Source organism: Anopheles maculipalpis, chromosome 2RL (genome assembly GCF_943734695.1).
Source record: "Anopheles maculipalpis chromosome 2RL, idAnoMacuDA_375_x, whole genome shotgun sequence".
NCBI classification, from domain to species: domain Eukaryota; kingdom Metazoa; phylum Arthropoda; class Insecta; order Diptera; family Culicidae; genus Anopheles; species Anopheles maculipalpis.
The window spans coordinates 71,985,859-72,012,530 of record NC_064871.1 but is presented as its reverse complement, the minus strand read 5'-3'; the positions used below and the strand labels follow the sequence as shown (position 1 = coordinate 72,012,530).

The 26,672-nt window shown below is 40.9% G+C and overlaps 3 protein-coding genes across 4 annotated transcripts in view; all 3 read right to left on the bottom strand.

Moving 5' to 3' along the window:
- LOC126556197 (retinol dehydrogenase 14) overlaps positions 1–26,672 on the bottom strand; it is a 128,902-nt gene that overhangs the window by 8,300 nt on the left and 93,930 nt on the right. The gene's annotated exons all lie outside the window — the stretch shown is intronic.
- On the bottom strand, positions 9,229–14,372 carry LOC126556004 (protein sly1 homolog). The gene is made up of 6 exons (XM_050211160.1): positions 14,313–14,372; positions 14,080–14,239; positions 13,694–13,995; positions 12,673–13,630; positions 9,719–9,860; positions 9,229–9,654 (listed from the first exon to the last, which is right to left on the bottom strand). Exons 1-6 carry the CDS (start codon positions 14,338–14,340, stop codon positions 9,331–9,333), a joined length of 1,914 nt encoding a protein of 637 aa, XP_050067117.1. The 5' UTR covers positions 14,341–14,372; the 3' UTR covers positions 9,229–9,330.
- LOC126567449 (uncharacterized) lies at positions 15,119–20,192 on the bottom strand. Its single transcript, XM_050223670.1, has 7 exons — positions 20,132–20,192; positions 19,874–20,060; positions 18,161–18,457; positions 16,988–18,088; positions 16,763–16,902; positions 15,840–16,099; positions 15,119–15,765 (listed from the first exon to the last, which is right to left on the bottom strand). Exons 1-7 carry the CDS (start codon positions 20,190–20,192, stop codon positions 15,133–15,135), a joined length of 2,679 nt encoding a protein of 892 aa, XP_050079627.1. The 3' UTR covers positions 15,119–15,132.

Sequence of the window (26,672 nt, the reverse complement as noted above, 5' to 3'; positions counted from 1 at the left end):
AACTAATTGTATAACAAGTTATAAAACTCCTACGTCAATTTTGAGTATTTTATGTAAAGCAAGTATTTTATTTAAGAAAAAAGTATATAAAGTATAGTCTAGTAAAAGTGTGGTTTTTGTGGTAATATATTTTCCTTTAAGGAAACTTTATTTTGGGTGGGAAAATAAGCAAAACCCACCATTTTTAATTTTTTTATATATTTTTTGTTTTACAGAAGGACATCAGCTGACGAGAGAAGAGAAGCTTAAACCTATTCTAACTTATCAAACAGTGATTAGAGTGGGCATTGGAAAAAAGGACGGAGTGTATGGGAAGGGTTGAGGGTATAATGACACTTTTACTTCATGGGTTTTAGCGCACGGTCATCCATAGGTGCCAAACTGGTCATCCATAGGTCATTTACAGGTCTTATTAAGGAAGAGTACAGTAGAAGTTTATTTGTTAGGTTTAATTTTTAATTTCTATTTAAAAAACAGTAGATGCTTCGGAATATCTTTTCGCATTTGATAATGAGATTTTCTACGCGCGGTTTGAAGGTGTGTCTTTTATCTATAGTCATGCCTAAGTAACAGGTTGGCTGATAAGTCCCCGGTCTGACACATAGATGGCGCCGCTAGTATTAAATGCATATTATTTTTATATAGCACCAACCTTCAAATGATTCGTGTCAAAATTTGACATCTGTATGTCAATTAGTTTGTGAGACAGAGCGTCTTTTGTCAAGCAACTTTTGGTTGCTTGACGAACGAAAAAAGAACGAAGAAGAAAAAAGTGTTTGGGCTTCGAATTGCTTCCTCACCCACCGTATTCTCCAGATCTGGCCCCCAGCGACTTTTTCTTGTTCTCAGACCTCAAAAGGATGCTCGCAGGGGAAAAAATTTGGCTGCAATGAAGAGGTGGTCGCCGAAACTGAGGCCTATTTTGAGGCAAACCCGAAGGAGTACTACCAAAATGGTATCAAAAAATTGGAAGGTCGTTATAATCGTTGTATCGCTCTTGAAGGGAACTATGTTGAATAATAAAAACGAATTTTGACAAAAAAATGTGTTTTTCTTTGTTAGACCGGGGACTTATCAGCCAACCTGTTAAGTGCGTCCTGCCAAATAGTGTCAAAAGCTTTTTCCATATCTTATAATATAACAGTCCAGTGGACTTTTTCAAGTGCCGATTGTGGATTATATCGTTTTTGGGTCGGTGTAATTGGTGTGTTGTTGAGAGACCGGGTTGAAAACCAAATTGGGAATTTGGAATAATGCTACATATTTCAGAGTGTGCTCTTATAATTTTTCATGATGATAAAATTAGTTTAAAAAAGCTTCTTCCGAATCATCAATACTTCCGAAATTAATTAAACAACACGGCACAGGTTGGAACTAGGAAAAAACGAACTCGCACCTGAACAGCTAAACAAGTTCTGAAAATGTTTTACGTTGTATCAGCAACATTGTCTAATACTCCTCTTATCCGTATTTTCTCTACTCGTGATTTTGGAGTGACGCTTGAAGACTAGTTAATATTTAAAACATGTCGACCAACTCTTGCTAAAAAACCTATAAAACGCTTGGTTTTATCTTGCGGGATACATGCGAATTTAAAGACGCTCCACTGGAGTATGGTTCGTTCTCAACTAGAATGTGCTTGCGTTACTTGTGGTCCCAGTACAATGGAGAGTCTGCAAATATATGTTTTTTTATTTTACATTTTTATATATTTTATTTTATATTTGGTTTAAACTCGTTAAATTTAAGTCTTCAATTAGCTCAGGCATGTTTCATCGGTGCATTGCTTCAGGGGCCCTCAGAGCGTCCTGGATATTGTTTCCTCTTCTTGTCTATATGTTCCTTCAAGTCTCCACAGTCCCCGTGATCCTCTCTCATTGGCAGCCCTCCATTAACACCTCCTTCAATTCCTTCCGGTCTCATATTCTCGCCTCTCTTCATGTCTCTTAGTGTCTCATTTGTTTTTCTGTTCTTATTATCCTCTTTTCATTCTCTTCCAGGTTTGAGCATTCGATTGTCTTTAGTTTGACTTTTTTTATTAGTCAGTAATGTGTAAGCCATTTATTTTAATTTGTTTGAAAGTGTTATTATTGTTAAGTCTTGTGGTTTACTCATGGTTGAAGTAAATAAATAAATAAATAAATAAATTACCCCACAGACTTAGACATGTTTAGCCTTAAATAGTTCAAGGTAAAGCAAGTTTCACTCAAACAAGATTATAAATTTGACAAAACGATGACGTGCCGTCATAATTAAATAAAAATAAAAATAATAAATAAAAATAAAAAAGACTTTAATTTTGATTCAATTTTGACTTGTCTACTGCAACTGTAATAAAGAAGAGGGTCACTAAGGATTTTGCTAATAATAGCATTTGATCACACAGGCCTTCGAATTGGAGATATAAAAAATGAGTAATTTTACGTTGCGTTACAAGTCGTTGTATATTGAACACTTAAAAACATTAAAAGCTAAGCTAAAAATTCTAGGCGCGTTAAGATGACGAAATGTTCATGATAACAACTATTTAAATACATTTATTTTTTATCAGACTGTTTTAGCGGAATAAACAAAACAAAAATGAACAAATGGTCTTATTTTATACTTTCACGTATTTTCGGTTAATTTTTCATAGCCAAATTAATGTCTTCTGAATGTAGTAATGATATTCACGTTACCTAAATTTATCGATTATTTAGTGTTTTTCCCATAAACTTAATTTACGTTAAAATTTTATTTAATAATTGTTTGCAATCATAGAATCATCTTTTTCTTTTTTATTCTAAACAATCATTCCACTGAGAAGGACCCAATATGACGAGAAGAAAAAGTAAAGCAAATAAAAAGATTAAATTTAGGTCAGCAACATGCAAAACGAACAACCCTTGCTATCAAATTTTTTAAAAAATTACAAAATTGAAGTAAAATAGAACAAAAGTATAAATAAAAAATGTCACATTTCAAACATAAGAAATTCAACAAAATTTATGTACAAATATTGACAAAGTTGACCCAAACATCAGACACGCTGCGCAATGATGAAAGCGAAAAGCCTTAGGTTTCCTCTGATTTAAAACGATATCAAAGGGTTTTGAATAACATTAGCATTCTCGTTAGCCAAGCCCGTGTCTAATAAAGCCCTTGCCCTAATCGAAGTCACGCCTTCATAGTGCAGTTAAATTTAATTTTTACCTGTCTGTCGAAAAACTAAAATACACCCGAAAAGGATGCATGCGAGAGCGACTAAATGTGAATCACCACAAGAAAAAAAAACCTAAACAACTTATGCAACGTTACTCCAGCTGACCAACGTGGTTGGCTGGTGTGGAGGAATGTGACGAAAAAGGGTGACCTCTCGCGCTGATTTTGATTTCGGTAGGCGAATAATAGTTACGGAACCAATCTGGTCTTCAAGTTTCGTGTGTGTTTGTGTGTGTGTGTGTGTTTTTTTTTTAAATAATCAAACCGAAAGCGAAACCAGCCACATGAGACTTTTGTGGAGGTTTTGTTTTTTTTTATTACTTCTTCGTATAAATGGATAGAAAGAAAACCTCAAACCTTAATCTAACTTAACACGCGAGATCTTAATTTTCGGTACATTTTGGAAGTGAACGGAGTGGCATTCAGAAATTTCAGAGATCGTTTTTTTTTTGTTTTCCTTTATCTCAACGGTAAACATAAACCGTCACAAACTCAAGGATGATTGGGGTAAAACAACTTTTACTGAAGTTGGTGCATTGAATTCAATAATAAGTCAATTTCAGAAATGCAAGAAAGTACAGTCGGTTCCCAATATACGCGGATAATGGGGTTCGGAGAAATTCAGATGTCTTGAATATTGCTTGAAAAATCGTTTATACGTGTTATAAAGAGATCGAATTCTATTTTACAAATAAAAAAAAATGTTAAAAAATCCAATTCAAAAAAAAGCGTAGAGTTTGCTCACTTTTTAAATTATTTTATTACATTGATCTTCTTTTCCAGTGACGTTCATTCTAATTGAAAACATTTGGCATTTTTCATCAGAATAAAATGCTAATTTCAATGGTTTTTTTTAATTCAGGAATAAAATCTGCCTTTTTTTGGTTATTTCATAAAAAAAAACTTTAGCTCTTTAAGACCTCATTAGCCTCTTTCTGATCTTTATACGATTACATGTTGGGTAACAAATAATTGAAGATATGATTTAATTTTAAACTATGACAATTGCTGATATGTTTCCTTTATTGTGCAAGCTATTGCGATAAAAATTTAAATATACTAATAAAATCTACTGTAAATGCTACTAATGCGAAGAAAATGAATGAGAAATCTGCTTATTAAGCCTCCGAATCCGCGCAACTCAAGCACCGCGCAAATCGGATACTGACTGTATGCGGCTGTTGATCAGTGCAGGGATTACAAGAATACCTTCAAAAACAGGCGTCTTAATACCTGTTTTTCTCCCTTCAACCTTCGAGCCATGTATTTTAAACTACACAACTAATAATTTTTTGGCTAGTAGCAACTGCCAATTGGTCCTAAATTGCTGTTTGCCATGGCATTGAACACAAACTAAAACACAAGAACCATCAAACGCCATAATGCTACCAACCAGTTCGACTTCATCACAGCTAATGATTATTTAAAAGTTATTATTAATTGTTTTTTTTTTTCGTTCTGCCGTTTGTATTTCAAAGATCTACAATACTCATTCACCAACGCACCAATCAATATGATTCTGCTGCTGCGACTGAGACACCTTTGCTTCCCGCATGTTCACGAACAACCGCCAATTGGTAAACACTTGGCCGGTAATTTAATTGTTCAAGATTTATACACACGACGGAAGTCGCAACCGTTCGCAAAGGGTAAGGTGGCAAAACAAAACAAATAAAAAAACACGTGACCACATATAAATAAAGTATGAGGCGCACCTGTAAAACAAGTTGATGGGTGACGTTTTTCGTACGGTAGTGTAGGATAACATGTGCAGTACAAATATTTGAAAAAATTAATCTAACAATACTTCCAGCCAACCGTTGATCACGCAGATACATGATCCTCGTTCGTTATACAACGATGATCAGGCTTGCAAATATTATTAAAAAATGCATATTTCTGCAATAAATTATCCGCTTTTATTCGCTCCAAACGTGAAGACGGTGGAGGAAAACCGCAAAGCAGAGACATATCGTATCAAAAAACAAATCGCAAACCTCATCACTCATCACATTGGTGGAGCTTTCCTATCAATCCCGCCACGCTAAGGTACAGGAAACTTGCAGGAACTACGATGCCATGGCATTACCTTGACTGCGACAGCATTATAACAAATGATACCACGGATAATGCTTGACAGTCGGTTTGAAAATCATTTTCGGCACGCTATTTCGTAACTGACCATTTTTGCGCATGCCAGCTCTGCCCTGCGAGGGGATCGTGTTTGGGTCGAGCTCCAAACACTAACCGCCTTGAGCGGAGACATCTTTCGTAATGCATTGATTTTAGCTTTACAAAACACATCCGCAGGTTACGCTATGGAGTTCCCATCGTAAAGCCTTCGAGGGACGCTGATTCGAAAGCGGCCACATCACGTTTTAAAGGAATGCTAGAGGCACAGGTTTTGATTAGCTTACAGCACTAAAGTTGTGCTTTTATTTTTGGTGCACTTGGACAACGGTATTCTACAACCCAAAGCAACCCAAACCCAAACCACCCCATTTGACCCATTTTCTCCGTTTTCTACATTCCACCGGTTTACGGTTTCTGTGAGCTTTCTCCTTTGGCTTTTCACGTATTCATTCACATTAAATTTAAAGTACTGTTGGTATGTGTGTTGGTAAACCGTTCCCTGCAACGGCTCGCATTGAGAACATGATCTAGCGGCATTGCTCCAGCATCTCCACGACGGTTTCACGGTGCCATGCATGCAAAACATTATACCCCTTCGTGCAGCCGATTATAACCCGACACTAACCTTTAACCTGGCGGAGATAGTTGTACCAGTTAGCGACGCCCAATGTAACAAAAAGTCGCTTACTCACACAGCGGCACGCCTGAAGCACCTGAACTTTTCCACCCAAGTTCACCGTTACAACGGATGCACCCACGCCACACACGCTTTCAAGATGCAAAACAACAACAAAAGGCACAGGGCACAGACTAACGGAATCGATATTCACACACGCACAAGCACATTCGCGGCACTCGACCGTCTTGCTGGTTCGACGGCTACGATCGAATTGAATCGGTGTGTTGCGCGCGCCACTCGGTTAGGGGGTGCATTCACGATCATCATGATCGTCGCAAGTGCAGGTTGGGTAAGCTTCGTCTTAGCTGAGTATACACACGGGGCACGATTTTTGCCTTTCCTGTGCTGTTTTATGTTGATTTATTATGTGTTTAAATTTTTACTTAATAAAATGTTAAATTTTATGCAACACAATTAGTGTTCGTTTGTCTGCTACTTAATGTGATTCATATTTTATTTATTATTCTTTGCCGCTTACTCACTAGACTTGAAGTTTTCCTACTAGATGAACATGTCAAAAATTAGCTCGATGGCTAAAGAACATATAAATCGATGGAAAACAGAAGGGCTAAAAAGCACAATTAATAAAAGCAACCAAATTCATAGTTGTACAAAAAGTACTATTGGAACAAAATTATTAATAAAGATTTCGTTCGGCACAGTGTATACTGAGTCAATTTTACCGAGCAGGACAGCATGCAAACCGATCGTTCCATCAGTAGCCTTTGGAGTAAAAGACAAGGTTGAAGCGCCTCTGGCCCGTGACCGAAGTGCAGTGAGCTTCAAGCTTCCCATCGTTAAAATAACTTTGAATTCCAAAAATTGCTTGCAATTTTATCAACAAAAATAACTAAAGTGTTGAAGAACGGAAACCAAATGAAGTTGTTCCTATTGTATGTTTTCTTTATTCATTTATGAAAGTTCATGTGTTACTTTTTCTTTGTTTTCACACCGCTTGATGAGCACTGTGTGCACATATCGCCCTAGGAAGAGGATCGTTTGCAAATTGCTATTGAATTGTCGTGGCCTTCGCCCTGAAACGGGTTTTCTTGTCGGTGTAGTTGAGTAACATGTAACCGAACATGTGTAGCATTGCCGATTTCATGGCTGGTATTTCTATTAGCAGATGCTCAAATTGATTTTTTACATTCATTATTTACTGGAAAATATATAGAAAGAAGAGCTTTTTATTATAGAAAATTTAAAATAAAATAATTGTAAAACTCTTGCATTGAAGCCTTTTTCTGTGCATCACTACACTTACTTGGATTTTTCAACAAACATTTTTCATAAAAAAGGAATAAAAAGTTACTGAAATCTGTTGGAAGAGTTACGTCCAATCACCTACAATCAACAACCCAGTAGTAAAGCTCAGCCGTCCATTTCGAACTCGTCCATAACACCACTTTCGATCGTAGCTGCTGCACAACACATACCATACGTGCAATTTAATTTTATTACTACTCTCGCTATCTTTGTTATCTTATGCAGCTTCCTACCAAGTCTCACTCTTCACTGGTTTATATTTCGCACCAGCTAGCGATGAATTTGGTATCGTGTTTTTGGGCAATGAAACTTTTTCACCTGCAGATCCTCCAGAAATTATTTATTTTGTCTCATTTTATTCGTCATAATTGTTTGTCTCAAGAGGCGTACAATAGCGTCAAGAATAAAATGAGGAAGTGAAGAAATAAAGGCACACAGGAAAGGAGGGCGGCCCGGTGGTGTAGGCGACAGCGGCGCCGATCTTCAAACGGCAGGACCGGGGTTCTAATCCCAGCCGGAGCGTCCTCCCGTAGTGAGGTCTGACTAACCAACTACGAGGTATCGGCAGTCTAGTAAGCCGTTTCGATGGCCTGCATGACCTTAGAGGTCGTTTCGCCGAGAAGAAGAAGAAGAAGAAGAGGAAGAAGAAAGGAAAGGACCCGTTGAAACACCACGTCAAACAGATCATCTACGGAATAGAACTGGGCGAACCACCGTGCTACGGAAACCAGCGGGCGTCCAGACGATGGATTCATTCGGACAATGAGGCCCCGAATTTTTTTGGCCCGTTCGATGACGGAATTGAGACGAGGCTCGAATTACAATTTGTCATTGAGTCCTAGGTCAAAGGTGCACCAGCTTTCAGGGAATCACGTCAAAATCGTACGAATCTCATCGGTTTTTTATGACACCCACATTATCAGACAGATCCGACTGAAACCGCGAGACTCATATGATTGGATGAGAAAGCTGGGAGCTTTGAGCGTGATAGAGCCGAATAGAGAAACTGCGTATCATTGCACAAAGGTGATCGCTAGGTAGTAGAGAATTTTCGCTACTTCGTATGATAAATTAAGCAACGAAATTCAAAAGCTCATTATTGTTGAGAATCCTGGCTTGTACGGACTAGTTTAAAGATGGTGGCCGCCTAGGGCACCATAAACTACGTTGCATATAAGGCTTCCTATGAAGGATCCTCGTGTCCCCCACCCCATTTTCATTTCCACCTTAGATGTTGATAAACACACCAGAGTCGCCTGGATACTACCTCGATTTCCTGCGCCATTTGACCGGAAATATGTAACTTTCTAGAATGCATGAAATCCTCTGGAGCACCTTCAGCGATTACCCACGGACGTTTAGTTTTCCATTCTATTTTGCCAATGAAGATGATAATTTTAAGATCCATTCATTACTATTCAAGAAGAATATTGCATGGATAGGGAAATAGTTAGTTAGCTATTGAAGATTTTGCTTTCAATTTGGAAGAGGTTAAATACCTTTGCAAGGTAAAGCTATTACACGTTTCATGATGAAGTATGTGACTTCAACATTAACCGGTATAATAAATTTGAGACGCTTAAGAACAGAACTGAACTTCACAACATTATTCAGTATGAAGAAGCTGCAAGGTTCGACCAGAAGCCAATTGGTAGAGATTAAACAGGTCTGATGCTTGCAAGAAATATGCCGATTAGCTTCCGGTTTCCGAGTTATTGTTCGAGCGAAATAGTTTTATTGAATAAATACATGCTGGTTGTTGGGGAAGAACAAAACATAATCAAATACGGTACTGTACACGCTCATTTAAACATGCTATCAAGATTTAAAGGCTAACGTAGCAATAATAACGCTTTATTCTGTGCATAAACATAGCAAGGCAATCGACACCCTAATCTAGTAATATTCCGCAGCCCGTGCGTGTACCCCCTTTGCGAATTTTACTTTACTGCTTACCCCTAACTAAGCTCACATCTATCGTCTCGTGGCCGCGAAACACCGAAGCAACGTTCAATCACATCGCGGCGTACCGGATGGTGGCGGGATGTGCTCTATGCACCGGCAATTTCCTGCCCGAGCAGTGACAGTTGCTTCAGGAACTGTTTGGCATTGGTTAGCGTAGAGGCACCGTAAATGATGCGCCGAATGCTGTTGGTACTTTGCTTCGATTTTATAAAATCGACCAAATTTTGGTACTCAATGTAATTACCACCACCCACCACGAACACGATAGCGTCCTGGAATGGGGCACGATTTTTCGGCACCACATCACTTCCCTTGAGCAGCTTTGGATCGAGATATAGGTAGTCGTCCACCTCCGAACCGCCCGACCGGCACTCCATCAGCTGTTCGGTAATTTTTGTGACGGGAAGATTCTGGAAGATACAAATTAGATTTATGGTTTTTCCAATGCTATTCCCAGTCAGGTAGTGTACGTACGTGTCTTTTAACAACTAAATTCTTTACACCTTCCATAACGAAAGACGACCCTTGCGACACAAGTTTCGAAAACATGGAAACCGTTTTCGTGCCACTTCCTTCGTATTGGTTCGAGTTAGTGAGAGTGCTCTTCATGATGCTCCTAAAATTAAGAAGTAAAACATACGTTAAAGTTAAAGAAGTAAACATACATTGTGTAACTATAGATCAGTGGTATGATATGATACGATTTAAATAAACTTCTTACAAAAAATTTTAACAATTCCTTTGGGATTCGATTCGAGAGATTTAAACTCTTTTCGGAAACGGTATTCTCAAATTCACTCTAAGGGGTTAATAGTCGCCAGAGGGAATCGAATCGTAAAGCACGAAATCGTAAAGCATGATTATAAGAAGGCGGATTACGGTAGGCTTGGGTCAATCTTGTCGTTTATCGATTGGTCTTTTTTGTTTTCTTGTGCGTCAATCGATGATGCGGTATCCCAGTTCAACGATGTTCTCATTTCCTCACTTAACTCCTGTTCCCCTCTCTACACGCCACCTCACCGTCCCCCATGGTCGGACCGCATGTTGCGCTTATTGAGGAGTGAACGTAATCGTGCTGCCCGCATGTACCGGGCTGGACGTACACCGTTCTCTCGAAGATTATTTAAAATTGCTGCCGCTGCATATAGATCACATAACAGATATCGCCATAGAGCGTATGTTCTGAGACTTCAATCTCGTTTCCGCGTGCATCCACGGTCGTTTTGGCGTTACATAAATTCTAGTAGAAAAAACAACGGCTTTCCTTGCAATATGTACCTAGGCGATATGCAAGCTGAGTGTCCAGTTGACATTTGTAATCTTTTCGCCAACCATTTCTCTAGTGTTTTTGAGAAACCATTATCGGGCACGCGATGCTTGGAAGCTAGTCTTTCCTATATTCCTGAGAATATATTACCTGTCGATTCTTTCCCTATTAGTGTTGATTGTGTTTCACGTGCTTTAGTAAAACTTAAACCATCGTATGGCCCAGGTCCTGATGGTATTCCCGCTGCAGCCTTGTTTTATTGTCGTGAGTCTCTTGCCTATCCTCTTACACTTCTCTTTGAGCGATCTTTATCCTTAGGTACTTTTCCAAACGCTTGGAAAATGACATGGATAAGGCCCCTGTTTAAAAAGGGTGATCGAGCTGACATCCATAATTATCGTGGTATTACAAATCAGTCTGCCTTTAGTAAAGTATTTGAATCGGTAATACGCACCCAACTGATGGGTCAAGTCAATTCTTGGATTAGTCCCACTCAGCATGGCTTCATGCCTGGTCGTTCCACTTCCACTAATCTGGTTGATTTTGTTTCCTCTGCTTTAACCAGCATTGATAGAGGCTTCCAATTTGATGCAGTATACACTGATTTTAAAGCTGCGTTTGACAAAATACCACATACATTGCTTTTAGCCAAACTGAAACGTCTGGGGTTTTCTCCTGGTTTACTGGCTTGGTTACAGTCGTTCTTACATGATCGTGTAAGCAGAGTTAAGTTTAAATCATGTGTTTCATTCGAGTTTCACTGTTCGTCTGGGGTTCCCCAGGGTAGTGTGCTGAGTCCCCTTCTTTTTCTTCTGTTTGTTAACGATGTTAGTTATGTTCTTCCTTCATCGGCTCACTTAATGTTTGCGGATGACATAAAAATTTTTTGTCGTATAACCGATCTTGATTCGTGCTCGTCCTTACAATCCTCCCTAGACAGTTTCTCCTCCTGGTGTTCCTCTAATTTTCTTTCCTTAAGTATTGATAAATGTTCCTGTATATCTTTTTCTCGCTCTACAAATTGTATTATGTTCAATTACATGTTAGATTCTGCGGTTCTAAATCGTGTGAATGTTGTTCGTGACCTTGGGGTTCTCCTAGACGATAAGTTAACATTCAGTGATCACATCGATTACACTGTCAGCCGAGCTAACAAGGTTTTAGGAATGATCTGTACGATGTCTAAGGATGTTCGGGAACCACTTTGTCTCAAAGCTCTGTACTGCAGCTTGGTTCGACCTATTCTCGAATACGCAAGCATTGTTTGGTGCCCGACTAGTCAGACTTGGAGCACTAGAGTCGAAAAAGTCCAGCGTAATTTTACGCGGTTAGCAGTGAAACGCTTTTTAGGCAGATCGTCAAATATCCTTCCTTCGTACCCTGCACGTTGCAGGTTACTTTGCTTAATGTCGCTACACGATCGCCGTGCTTTCTCTCAAGCATCTTTTATAAGTGGTTTGCTAAGAAACGTTATTGACTCGCCTGCTCTATTATCTAGAATTCATATGTATGCTCCATCTCGTGTGCTGCGGCAGCGGAATTTTTTGTTTATCCCTTCGAGACGGACGATGTATGGTTCCAGTGATCCTCTACTTCAATGTTTTCAGGCGTTTAACAATGCTTCTCACCTATTTGATTTCCATCTTTCCCATCAGTCTTTCCAACGCCTCCTCCTACAATTCTTTGATTCGTTCTTTCCATCCGCGTAGTAGTTTTTTTTTTTTTCCCTTTCTGTTTTTTTTTTCCTTTCTATTTGTTGTTTCTGCAATGCCTAGTTTGACCGAAGCCTATCGATTGTCGTCCGTTTTAGCCTATGCGTATTTAGTTTAGTTTAATTTTTAAATCATTTAGCAATTAAGTCACTTATATGTAGCCCTAGCGGCAGATATTTCGTTGGAAATAAATAAATAAATAAATAAATAAAGGGTTGTAAACCCTTTTGTAGAATTTAAATCAATATAGAGTTATGAAAGCTGTTCTGGAGTTCGAAATGCCGTGAGTTTTCACAGCTGGTATGAGAGGCGTGACGACGTTATGAGAGGTAATCCCGATGACCGACGACTCCCGAATCTCGAAAACCCCCAAAAGAGTTGTTAAAAGAATTAAATCCTACTAAGAAGTGAGTTGGAGTGAATTAATTCCATACTACTCCTATACGTACCTCCATCGCTGTATGTACGGCAGTGGGGACAAATCACATCCACACTCCTTTAACGTTTCTTCAAGCCGCTTAAATTCCGCCTCGGGCACGTTACTGCAGATATAGTAGATAATGAACAGGCGCATCTTATCCTCCGGCAGACCAAATTCCGGATCTTTCAAAAGCTCAATCAGCGCACGATCGAGCGCCTGCTTCGACATTATTTTCTCCTCCAGCTCAAAGAACGAATCTAACCGACGTGCTTTAATGTAGTTGAGAATGGAAGTCGCAATCTTGGTGTGCATATCGATAAGGCGCTTCTTTTCTAGCAGCTGGGGCAACGAATTTACGGCACTCGTTAGTTTGGCCGTATTATCGTTCACCATCGAAAAGGCAACATCCGACTCGCCGTCGATGCCCATCGTCGTTTTGAGCTTTTTAATCTCTTCCTCCGACGAGCGGTACTGTTCGAGCTCTTCCTGTATCGCTTCGGCAACCGTGGGGAATGGGCTGCCCTTGTGTGTGCACCAGAACCGATCACGTGAGTCAAGGTCGCATGCTTTCATTTTTGGTTTGGCACCCGTCGCACCGTGCTGTTGGTCTGCCGATGGATCTTCTTCCACCACTACACGGTTCAGGGCTAGCTCCAGCACATCGTGCGCCAATGCTTGGTAGGTCCAGGTATGATGCAACGGTGTCGCCATGTCGATACTTCGATCCAGCAGCACCAGTAGCGGCCGCTGGAAGCTAAATGCTCCGGTCTGTGTTGCGTCCATGTGGAACAAATTGTTGCGAGCGTCCCAAAGGTTTTCGCGCAGCTTTTTCTCCAACTTTCGGGCCACCATCTCGGCGGCACTGTTTTTCGGACACCGTATAATTGGCACGGTACCGAGTGTAACGAACACTGCGAACAAACTGTCCACAATACTATCCATTATGTTTTCCATCTCTACGTCCTGTGTGTTGGCACGATTAATAGCTGAAATGTAAAACCGAGCACAATTTAGCTAGCGCATGGAATAATAACGGGGAAAATACCTACCGTAATACGACAATGCATCACTATTTTGATGCTTCAACACAAACATATCGTCCTCCAACGTAATAAAGTTCAAGTACTGATCGTACACCTTGTGAATGTTGGCCACACAACCGGCCTGCAGTGCCGCGGCAGCAAGATCTTCCAGCTTCTGCCGGGAGATGGGTGCAATGAAGTTTAGGTGATACACATCGTACAGCCCGTTCTGGAAATCTTGCGCTATACGGCCCAGATTTTCTTCGGTTGCGGCACAGAAATAGATGGCCGGCACATCCGGAATGGAATCTCGATCGGAATGTAGTTGACTGGAAAAGAACACAAGAACAAAAAATTCCTTAAATCAATGTGTCTGATCAAGCCAAAGGTTGACGGATGCACTCATTATTTACATATGCAGCGTAATACCCATCTCACGCAGCTCGCGTATGGATATCAGTGGGGAAATAATGTCTTGCCCGGCTCGATCGTATATCAAAAGCTTCCATACCGGTTCGGCCGATATTGCTTTCGATATGGGTTGATTGAGATTAAGCATTTGCTTGATAGCAGCTGAAACACAGAACAGAAGGAAGTACTCGCATTTAGTCGGGGGTCAATGTACGATTCTATTCAGGAAACTTACTTATCTGCCGATCTTTAAGGGTTGCCATTGTAGAAAAGGTCTATATTTATCGCAAATTTTGTTAAAAACCACGAACTAAGTGTGTAATTCAATCACAAAAACCACCCTTTTGATGCGATTCGAGTGACGTTGACAATAAATAGGAGTTTTTTTTATGTATTCGTCATCGGCTAGCAACTGTCAAACTGCGACAACGTAAACAAACTGCTGCACGGTACCAACGTTTGCTGTTGTGCTGCATGGGCACGCTTCTAACTTTTTAAAATGACAGTTAAGATGCAAAGTAGCTTTTCAGTTGTTGAATAATTGTAATGTTGAAAAATAGGCTAGATATATTTTTTTTAAACTTTATAATTTTTTTTTAGTTTAAAATAAATTTATATGTCAATGCCAACCCCATAGGACATAGCAAACGCGCTTGGGAAAGCGCTGCCGGAGGACACCACCACCGAGGCGATGTCCCACAATGAGCCCTCTACAGACTACGCTACACACTACAGACTCTGGTCTACTACAGATTCCACAAACACCTGCGATCCAGAAGATTCCAACAACACACGAAATGTACAATATTCCGCACACTGATACGTTCGGTACTTCTTTACGGGTACGAGTCTTGGACTATGCTGACGGAGGACGCCATTGCACTCGCCATTTTCGAACGGCGGGAGCTAAGGACTATTTTATAGGAATAGGGTATATTATGTAGGAAACGGATGGGAGACCTGAACATGTCTACGCAACGTGCTCAATCTTGAGCAGGCCAAGAAGAAGAAGAAGATCAAATCGAACTCAGGTAATTGTACATTATTATTTCGTTTTACATAAATAATCTAAGTATCGTCACTATACAAAATACCATCCAAGGTGAATGTATAAGATGCATCCTTTCGGCCCCATTACCATCGCTCATGCATCGAATACCCTCGTGCCGTATAACGAACCGTACCTGATCAGGATAGCGGCAATCGTTTTCGTTACAGAGCACATTGGAACTTTCCAACCGTACGGTGTAGTACAGTGATCGACATGCATGATCCAGCACTCCATCACACGGACGGGTATGATTGAACCATAGGCTTTCCGCACCGGGACCCGTTGTTTGGCAGTTATCGGGTGCGACTCGATGATTGCGCCCTTCGCACACGGTAAACTCCCCATAATCGGTGTTCATGAACTGTACCCGTACGTTCTCACTGTTGCGCAGGAACAGCTGTCCCAATCGGTACCGTAGCTCAACACCTGGCGATAGATACTGTTCGTACTCTTCACGAACTACAGTCGCCCGCCAAAAGTCACGATTACTATCCGTGTGACAATTGGGCGCAATTAACCGTTGGGGAATACTGCGTAACATTTGCGTAAGATCGCTTGCAAAACTTGGGATCGATGTTAGCGACGTTTCGATGATGTGATAATGTTCATCCGCCGATCGGCTGTGCGTTGTACCTGTCTGCAAGAGGATTACAAAGAAACCACAAAACTGCTTTAAGTCGCCATGTTTGTTACGCTTAGTCGATTACTTACAAAATTAGTTAGCTGCCGGAATGTGTCTCCATCGTTAGTGACAAAACCGAAATAAAGATCCGGAAACTGTTCAAACGATCCACGCAGCATTCTGCGAGCACTTTCAAAGTCCGCATTAGCTATACGGTGGGCTTGAGCGAATACGAGCACGACGGGGGCATTAGATCCGACGGTGAAATTCGATCGCTCTTCATCCATCTGTGTAGCAAGCGTACTGACGATCGAGGCAAAACTTCTAGAGAGCGATAACTGTCGGGGAACTGAAATTAATATATGTAATGTAATGTAGTAATAATGATGGTACAGGATTTCGATCCATCACAATGGAGCTTTTGTATCGCGCAGTGGAATTTTTAAAATAGTGGCATCTTGAGGCTACTACTTGGGCTAAATGGAATTTAGCATTCACTGAAGGGAAATTTGCAAAGCAACTGTGGATTTTTGTCACCAGCAGTGACGAGTTTAACGCTAAGTGGCCTTGGAAGTTGACCGCGTGGGACCCCGGGCTGGTACACAAGGAACGTCCCCTTCCGGTCGGCAAATTCAATATTATAGAGCCCAACAACAGGTGTAACGGTGGGGGGATTATGTGACCTAGTGCCACCCAAGCACTGCCTCGTAGAAGGAATTTAAGTCCCGTGAGCTGTATTAGCTTCACAAGATATCACAGGCACCACCTTCTACAATTTGACAGAGTTGAACTGAATGCTTGGTACAGATTCCACAGTTGAATGCCAGGTTTCACAATCGAGTTGCGAATTTCCCATAACTGAAGACAAGGTTCCACTGTATGGTTGCAAAGTTCCACAACGGATTTGTAGTATTCAAATATTCATTAAAAATATTCCCCTAAGTGATTGCAACAATTCCATTGCATGGATCGAAACACTGTAAGCATTCCTTAAAACTGGTCGTTTACTTACACGATCCTTGAAAGCGTAGAAGTTGTTCAAACGTGGTAGAAATACTATGCGTCTTGTTCACCATATATTCACCAGTGGACCCGTGTACAACGGACAGGGACGATCCGTAGCTGGAGACGTCTACTAAATCCGCCAGATATCTAATATGGAGAAAGTACATTTATTACAATTCGTCACGAGGTCCGAGGTTCCTCATAGAGGTGACGGAAAAGAAAGACACTCAACGATATTAGCTGCAGATTGCGATACTCGTCCCGGGAACCGTCCAGCACGACCGTAAGATCCACATTCGGCTTAACGACAAACCTACCAGCCTCCGAACTCGCCGACGGACAGTCAGACACCGTGTCCAATAGCAAGCTAGCTTGATCTACAAACTTATCGACCGTCGCGTTGCAGATGTTCTGCATCAAACGCTCATCCACTATCACGCTGCCTGTCGTGTATTGCAGTAGTTCCACGAACTTGTACGTTTCCTGTTTCAGTTTATCCGTTTCGATGGAACGCAGGATGTTTTTCCGCTGGCAAGCACGTGTCACATCATCCACCGATTGCTTTTGGGTCGCATCCTCTTCAATCTCTTCACCATCAAACACGGCGTGGAACCGTGTCCCACCTAATGCTTTCGCACTAAACTGTGCACTCTCGTCGTCGGCAGATCGTAGATCTCCCAGTAAGTGTGCACGCTTCGTAGGTCTCCCGTGGCCCGGCCCAATGCGTCTACGATGAGAAATCGTTTCGATCGCGGTAACGGGTATACCACGATCACTGTAGTACATTTCGAGCACCTGCGACAGCCGCAAACGACGCAAACGTTTGTACAGTTGGGGTGTTTGCTGGGCAAGAAAGAACCCATCGATGCCGGCCAATATTTCACTGTCCGTCATTTCCCATCGCCCGGCGTGAGCTTCGCTTAAGTAGCGAGCACGTGGGAAGTACGTGTCGTTCCAACTGCCGGCCAGACCAATGACGACGTCCCGCATAAGCGCTGGTCCCTGGTATAGGCACACCTCGGCCAGATCGCCCGCCAATCCGGCCGCGTACATGTTATCGATCGATTCGAGCGAAGCAAACAGCTTGTCCAGCTGCTTGCGTGTGTCCGCCTTGTCCATGGTTTCAAGATTTTCGTACGGATTTTTCTTCCGATAAGCCGTCACGAACTCACTGATCAGGACGTTCTGTGGCTGGAGGCCGGCCGCAATCGACATGATCACTATGCCCGGTGCAATCGTACCGTACTCTGTGGTGTGACACGTTCCACGCTCGAGCGGACAGCGGGATAGCGGGCGCGCGAATGTCGTCCGATTGGAGTTGCTCTTCTGCGATCTAGGAAAAGAGTGAAGAATAAAGTTTTATCCCAAATCTGCATATCCATATATTTGTCAGCAAACTGGCTACTTGTTCTGGGTGATCCATGGTGCTTGCGCATTACCATCGTTGCTCATCAGTGTAAGCGGACAGGTCAGCCGTTCATCATCGCGCTGGAATGGTTCAACGGAACTGCTCAACATCCGGTGCAGGTTGCAGATTTCGAACGGTGTTAAGAATGCTTCGAAATCGATTCGTCCCGGCACGTTCGATACTAGCTGCCGTTGAAGTGCATACTTCGGCACCATTATGCCACGGGGACTGTGTGGAGTGACGAATTCCGTTTCGGCTACACCCGGAACTTTCTCAATGCCATCGATGCGTAGTCTAGAAAGGATACGAACATACGAAACATTTCAAGGGCGAAACATCAAGAGAACGTCAGGTATACACTACAGTAAAGTTAGCAAGAGCAAACACGGGGCATCTCTACGATCTAGAAGAAGTAATAAATGAGGATTGGAACAAAGGAATGGCGATGTTGAAGAGCTGCAAGATATCGTTCCTTGTAACTCGGTAACTTAGTAAACGTAGCGCAGTAGGTTCAGCTCCCTGAGCAGTACTCTAATGTTCTGAGAAATGAGCAGAACAAAATCTTCAAACTGTGCGGTCCCGGAAAGGGCGCAAGCCACACAAAAACGTTGGCGAAAATGCTCTACTTTTCGCTCGACGGTCAGTTGTAGAGTACAATACTTTTGGAGTATTTGGAGTATTGGAGTACAGAGTACTTTTGGACAGTACAAACAACAGATACAACCGCCTTTACGTCCCAGCGAGAACTCTCTGAGCTAGGCGACGTTGAGGAACACCGTAATCATTTCGGTTCCTCAGATCCCTTCCTGTTGCCTGTTGGTTCTGTGACTGCTATGAGTCCAATTTAACATGTGCTGCATTTCTCAATTTTATCCGTTCCGCGAGACCGGTACTCGTTAGCGTTCTTGTCTTGGTCGACTGTTTATCTTCTAACGTAAGATAGCTTTAAGATGCTTTAACTCAAGGGTCTCAAGGATCATTTGATTCATGAATAAATTAATAAATTAACATTTGTTCCAACTACACCAAATGTATACATTGTTCTTCTTAATCTTCTTATTATTGGTCCAACGACCTTCTAGATCATTCCGACTATGTAGTGGCTTGCTAAACTTCCCGATATCACGTAGTAGGGTATTTAGTCCTCACTACAGGAGGACGATGGGATTTGTATCACGGTCCTGTTTTGTGAAGACTGGCGCCATTGTCGCCATCATCAACTGACTACCTGCCAATGTCAAAATCAAATAAAAAAATGTAATCAAAAGGAAAGACGAGGCTCGCGTCAAACCCTAACATGTATGTCCTTAATGACTGAAACTGTCGCGCTCGGTGGTGTAGGTGACATCGGCGCCGGTCTTCAAACGGCAGGACTGGGGTTCCAATCCCATCTGGACCGTCCCCCCGTAGTGATGACTGACTAACCTCACTACGTGGTATATTCATAAGTCAAGCAAGTAACCAGGCCGTTCTTACGAAAAAAAAATGACTGAATATGGTAATAGGGATGTACTTTTACATAGGAAGAGCCAATTAATATAAAATCGCGAAGATAAAATGGCTAAGGATAGATTGAAATGCTTCACATTCACAGTCAGAAATAATGGATGAAGCATGGAACTTTTTTGATTCATAAGCAAAAAAAAGAAACTAACAAATAACAATAGACTAAAGACACTTCTTAAATTACGGACTAAGGACGCAATTTACCGGTGAATGACTTCAGCACTTAGCATACGTATATCTAGCGTGGTAGGATTGTGGCGTTCAATTTTTCGTATCAGTTCGAGTAGGAACGGTAGCGTATGTGGTGGTCCCGGAAGTGTTCCATTGCCTCGATAGCAATGAATAAGTTCATCGGGAATGTTGTAGTTTCCAGTGGCAGTTTTCACAAACCCTAAAAGGAAACCAGTTTTATATATTTTATCACTTTTTCTTAACCATTTTTTTGTGTCTCGTATCACTTACCCACTAATGACAAAAGCACTAAGAACAGCCCTACACTAAAAGCACGACGTTGACGTTCCATCCCGAGTCCGTATGGCTTGGGGGTTTGGCACATTTAAACACGCAATGTAACACACGAACTTGTCTTATCTCTCTTAATCTAAACACTTTTTTGTTGTTATCGGTGCGCCTTGTTTAGGTGCGGTTTCGATGACTAACCACATGTGCCTGTGTCTGGTTTCGCTAAGACATGGCCCGTGTGTATTCAAATATAAAGCACACTTTATTTATTACACTAAAAGTATGTTCACTTATTTCTGTAATGACTGCATACTGTAGTTCATGCATCACATAAACCACTCGCTTATACAACCTTCAAAGATAATAGTATCACAGACTTTTGTATCTGGAATGCGACACGCTGGGATTTCGTAATCACACATTTATGTTAGATAGAAACCACCTTAAAAACATAGAAATTGCTCACTGATATTTAATATCTGCTTTAAAACGAATCACATAAGTTATTTTGTGTTTTAAAACTGAGTTCAGTAAATTATTCCTTTCAAAAACTGGTAGATCTTCACACGTGAACGGCTGGAATACCACTGAACGAAGTCAAAACCATACACCTTCCCTCTTATCAAATGTCTCCCAATAGTCTTTCTAATCTGATAAGCGATATGTATCTTATGATAGGAAAGGTCACACATTGAGAAGTCCAACTACAACAGGTGTGTGCGTGTGGTGTCGGCTTAAAACATCCAAGAATCTTAGATTTTCTTTTGCTCATTATGGGCTTTACGGGTTAAGTAGTACGGTGTCATTTTCATAGCCTGACCTCACAACCGTACTAGCATTTTCCTAGCCTAGCTTCGGCATCATTAACACACTAGACTCGTTGGACATTAAGAATTCTGTAAATCCAATGACCGAGTATTCATTGTTTCAGCATTGGACTTTGGACAAGTTTCCTATCACAACTGTTGTTGATGAACACTTTGATTTCAAGACAAATAGATGCTAGAACTTTTAATTTGCTTATGGTACAAGGATCTGGATCAACATATCGAGATTCTGCTTTTTGGCTTGCTCAGGATTGAGCACGTCGTGTCGATATGGGCAGGTCTCCGGATTGGTTTCCACTCGGTTCAAACTCGGTCTAGGACTGCAGTCCTTCATCCACGGCTGCTTCCGATCCCCGACAGGTTTGAATCCACTTGATCCAGCTTGCTGTGCTCCTCTATGCATCCTCTATGCAAGTGCTGACGAGCACTTTCCTGGTGAGGTATGAGTCCGGCATCCTCATCACGTGCTCCAACCATCGTATCCTTCCGGCTTTGACCACCGTCAAGTTATCAGCACCGTCAAACAGCTCAGCTAGCTCGTGGTTCATTCACATTCTCTACATCTTAAGGTAACACATATCGCCAAAGATAGTCCTTAGCATCCGCTGTTCAAAAAATGGCGAGTGTATTGGCGACCTCCGTCTGCATAGTCCAGAACACGTAACGTATTGAACTAGCGGACGTATATCGTGAATTTCGTGTGCTGTTATAGTCTTCTGGATTGCAGGACTTTGTGGTTTCTGTAGATTTCGCTGCTAAAGTTATTGTCCGAAGTTACAATCGTGCCTAGGAAGCAGAACACTTCTACCACCTTAAAATTGTCGCCGTCAAACGATAGTCGGGTATCATGGTCAGAGTCTCCGGCAAGCTGGTATTTTGTCTTCGTCGAATGTCCCCGGATGTCATGTCGAGATTAAAAATAGTAAATTTAAAATTAATTAACTTGTTCGAAGGTAGTCCATGAAGTTTACTTAATTTCTTATTCATTAAGCACTACAATCGGTCCTAACCTGCTGCAACAACCCTCGATACCGCACGTGGTCTTACGCCATTGTCAGCCAATCCGTCAGCACGGGTTTTCAGGCGTACACATCATACTCCATCATTCCATCTCAATTTGGGCCAGATGTAACTCAACATCTATGTTATTGATTCTTAATGCCACAATATAATTATATATCCTTTATATAATTTCAGGCGTACAGCGTACGGGGAAAGTTTCACCATTGTATATGTAAGTATTTATTAGCAGGATTTCTGATAGTTTCTCCGTCATTTGGGTTCCCGTTTCGTTGATTTCTAACCCGATGATTTGTATCACCTGCGCAATTCTTAACTTCTTCTGCGTAGAACAGCCTCAAACCAATGATGTCTGTATCATCAGCGTCATAATTGGTTTCATAGTCAGGGTCTGGATGGATTTATAGAAGATATTTTCTACCTCCGAGACTCGGGTGATCCTCTTGCGCCAGGTGGAAGACATGCAAACCCGTCTCCCTAGCAGAGACCTTGAGAGTTTTCTATCCACCTTCTCCTGACATCCTTCAAGAATTGCTACATGGAAAAAAAATCATTATCGTGTTAGTATTACGCATTAGGCTCTCCAGCTTATCACATTTCCTATATATTTGATGGATGATATTGCCAGGACGCCATCCATTACAAGGAGGCATTAAACAAAAATGTTGTCATCAAACGAGTAACATAGAAGAAAAAACCAATCGACAATGTTTGTGTGTTTTTTTACACCAAATTATATTTTTGTAAACTTGTTTATCTCCATCAGCATTCTCCTCCATCTTTGCCATTTTGCAAAACTTGCACTACAATTCTGTGTTGCTGTTGTTTGTGTTTTGTTTTAGTTGCTTTACTCGCTTCTCTTCTGTTTCTTTTAGTAGACCTCGTCTTTCGTTCGTTCTGCACACATTGGTTTTTATTTATCCCAGCGATGTGACTACTGTACCCTCGCGTTCGCACAATCACTACTTCCTCGTGCGTGTGTACGTGTATCCTTGGAGATGTGTGTTGTGCGCAGCGTGTTAATCACTACCTATCATCATTAAAATGCCACCAATTTCCACGCACTTGGACACATACAACTAATTATGTGTTAAAATATATCATCTAACTGTGTGTTCGGAAAAGACATTCAATGGGATGGATTTTTCAAACAATGTGACGACGCCTGTACGTGTTAACACACTCATGTTATACGCGGTGTGTGGGGTGAATCTGTGTGTGTGTGTGTGTGTGTGCAATATTAGGTTATCGTCCTAAATCATTCGTATCCCATTTTAAGCTGTCTTGAGACTATGGAGCTAAACGTTTTCCTCTGTTCGTGACTCTTCTCTGGCTTGCTACTAGAATCAATTGGTATGCGGATTAATAATGTTAATGCGTGTATTTACTTTATTTAACGTTGCAATTGTTTCGATTGTTACATTCAGAGGCTTTCTTCCTCCAACACGGCCCGTTCCATCTTGCGCTTTATCACTTTATCATCATCATTCGATTTAATAACCATCTTTTACATCCTCCTGTCTAATTAACGGTTTGCTTCTTCCTTTTTTCGTGGGTCTTGCTTTACATGTAGGGTTGTTGTACGTCTCTAGTAGTGGTAGGTGGTACAAATATGTATGGGTGGTGTGTTTGGAAAGGTGGTCTCTGTACACCGAGTGTTTACATTAACACATTTCTTCTCCTTCTCTTATGGTTTGCTTAATTTTGCTAATTGGTTTCTCTGCTGCTTTGAGTTGGATTTCTGTGTCTTCATGCACGAATAAAATAAAAAATAACGATCGGAAAATGAACGAAATCAATCAAATTGTTCTGTTGAAGAATTCCTACACTTTGGAAGTAGGGCACGCATGTTTGTGACACTGGAACAGCTTTCATCCAGCAATTCCGCTACACAAGAGCATACCTAAGTTTGTGCTGACATGCGTGACGGACATATCAAGATGAAATCTAATTATTTTACATTTAATATTTGTCTATAGCGTTTATATGTGCCTAATTTCCTACCGAGAAAAAGTCTCAATATAAAAAAAAACTTTAAAACACAGAGAAACTCTACTGTCGGCTTGTCTTCCCTATGCTCTAAACGACGTTCCGTTCCAATTCCAATAAGCCAAGCCTATAGTTTTTTTTTAAATTAAAAACACAAGTCTAACTGTCCGAAATAGACACTCGAGAAGTAGATTAGTGCATTGTATCTGCAAAGCTTAATGCTCCCACCATATAAACTGTTTACTTCTCAAACACATGTACGTGCACACAAACACACACACGCATTCATCGCCCCGAAACGATGACATCCTTGTACGTAGTGTTCGCTTTTATTATTTCTTGTCACCGAAAACTATTCGTAAGTATTGTCATTCGGTTAAAAATGCAAAAAGGTACACAATTTGTTAATTCTGTGGATTATTTTGTTTCCATTATCGTTTCTTATTTGGCGATTTTCTAGAAAATTGTACTGACGCATAGTGTTCACAATTTAACGCCCAATTATTCACGAACAGAATCGACTGTCAGCTTTTCCATCCGTCACAGATCTTGCAAGTTTCAATACTTTCAGGTGTTTGAAGTTTTCACTGATTTAACAATACATATGGCTCTCACTACACACTTAGACACATCAGGATATACGGGGAAACGCAAATGGTAGGGTGCGGCGAGCCCCCTGTAGAGAATACCGCAGGCGAATATGAAATACTCGACACCCAATACATTAGCGTAACAGCCAGAAAAGATATAGAATCAGCAAAAATATATACAGAAGAACGTGCATTGACAATATGGCGTAGAGTCGATATTTATTATTCCATATTAATTGCACGCGATTCCATAACTATTTTTGATGATTCTGTACGTATTTTTGCTGATTCACTAATGGATGTTCCTACATCAATGACCGAGAATTTCATATTCGCTTGCTCTATTCTTTGAAGGTGGCTCGCTGCATCCTATAATTTGCATTTCCCTGTAAGGTTTAGAGCAAATTAAAAAAAAAAAATGCTAGTACCAAAGACACTCTTGTTTGGTATAAAGACACTTTATACCAATCGAAACAGTTCGAACAGTATAAAACGAGTTACATTTGCTTTTTAGTATGTAGCCTACACATAACGCCATTCGATGCATTTTTCTCTCGCTGCAGGGGAAAAAATACAATCCACCAAACACTGACAGTGAACATTTAAAACTGTATTTTGCAGATAATTTCGTGCGCGTGTGTTGTTCGTTCTCTTCACGTTCTTCCTGTTCGGATATCGACCGCTGCAAGGGGGTAGGTACATGACACGATGGTGTTTGTGAATTACATTTAAAACATTTTTACTGCTGGACACTTTGTTGTGTTGTGCGCCGACCATAAAAAGATCGAGGAAACCCGAGGGGAAAAGAGACAACGAAAGAACAAAAATCCAAAACAAAACCAAAGAAATTACACCACCTTATATAGTTTTATCCTATACATCTAAAGACCAAAGGATACATCATATAGTGCCCTAGTTACTGCTAAATCGTTAACCTCCATCTTTCACCGCCGTCCACTTAATGCCACTTAGAAATTGTCGTCCCACCACTTGCTGATCGTGCGTGGAATTGTACAATGTGTTGTGATAACAATCACATGAAAATATTACTTTAAATATTGTGTACGGTAAATGTGTGGTCTGTGTGTATATGCGGGATGGTGGATACAATTATTAAATATTCTCTTCAGCATTGCACTGAAACACAGACTTCAGAGTTCATTTAATTCCACCTCATTCACTCAGTTCACTTAAAAAAATCGATCAATCCAAGGCAAGCAAAGAGGTTTATAAAATCGATCACGTTGCAACTATCCGAAAATAGACGAATAAATAAAGTAATAAATCACGCACTATACTGATTGCACATATCGCGCACACTTTAAAAACGGCAAGTGCCAAAAAATAACAAAAGAATAGCTTTTTGGAATGGATTATCTCATAACATTTCGCTACAAGGTACGAAGATTTTCCGTTTTCTGTTAGAGGCTTCTTTTTTTTCTCGCTAATAAGCTGAATCGTTCCGGTCGTATCAACCAAGTGCAATTGGGATGGGTCGTGTGTATGATTCTGTATACACATTAAAGCTACACTACTTTGTTCTCCTTCACGCTTTCATTCCGACACAATCGACTGTTTTTTTTTTGTTTTAATGGTACGCAGGTGCCATTTTATGGGGCTTTTGCTTAGGGTGTGTTGTTTATTTCGTAGTACATCTCTTACATCCAAGATTCTATCTAGCTTGGTTTCCAATAAATACTTGCTCTTTTCTGTTCTGTGCGTTTATTACTAAAAACGAACTAGAGATATAATGGATTTGCTTTCTATTAAAATAAAGTTATGCGCTGACATTAATGTTGCTCGAAGCCGCCCACAAATGGACAAAATAAGCATATACGAGCGAGCGAACATGTAACATAAAATTGAATAAAAAGAACAACAACGTTGCATATATTATTGTATAGATTCTGTGTTTGACCCTGTTCCTCGTGGGGTTTGTGCGCCATCTAGAGTGCATACAAAACAAATCGAACAAAAGAATAATTCTCCTTCTCCACAATTTTATGTTGCCATTCGAGCAAAAGTTTCTAAATAATTTCTGTTCAACCCTCAAACCGTATCAAATAAAAAGCACACGTCCACAAACAGCTTGTTAATGACTATTTGCGCGATTAC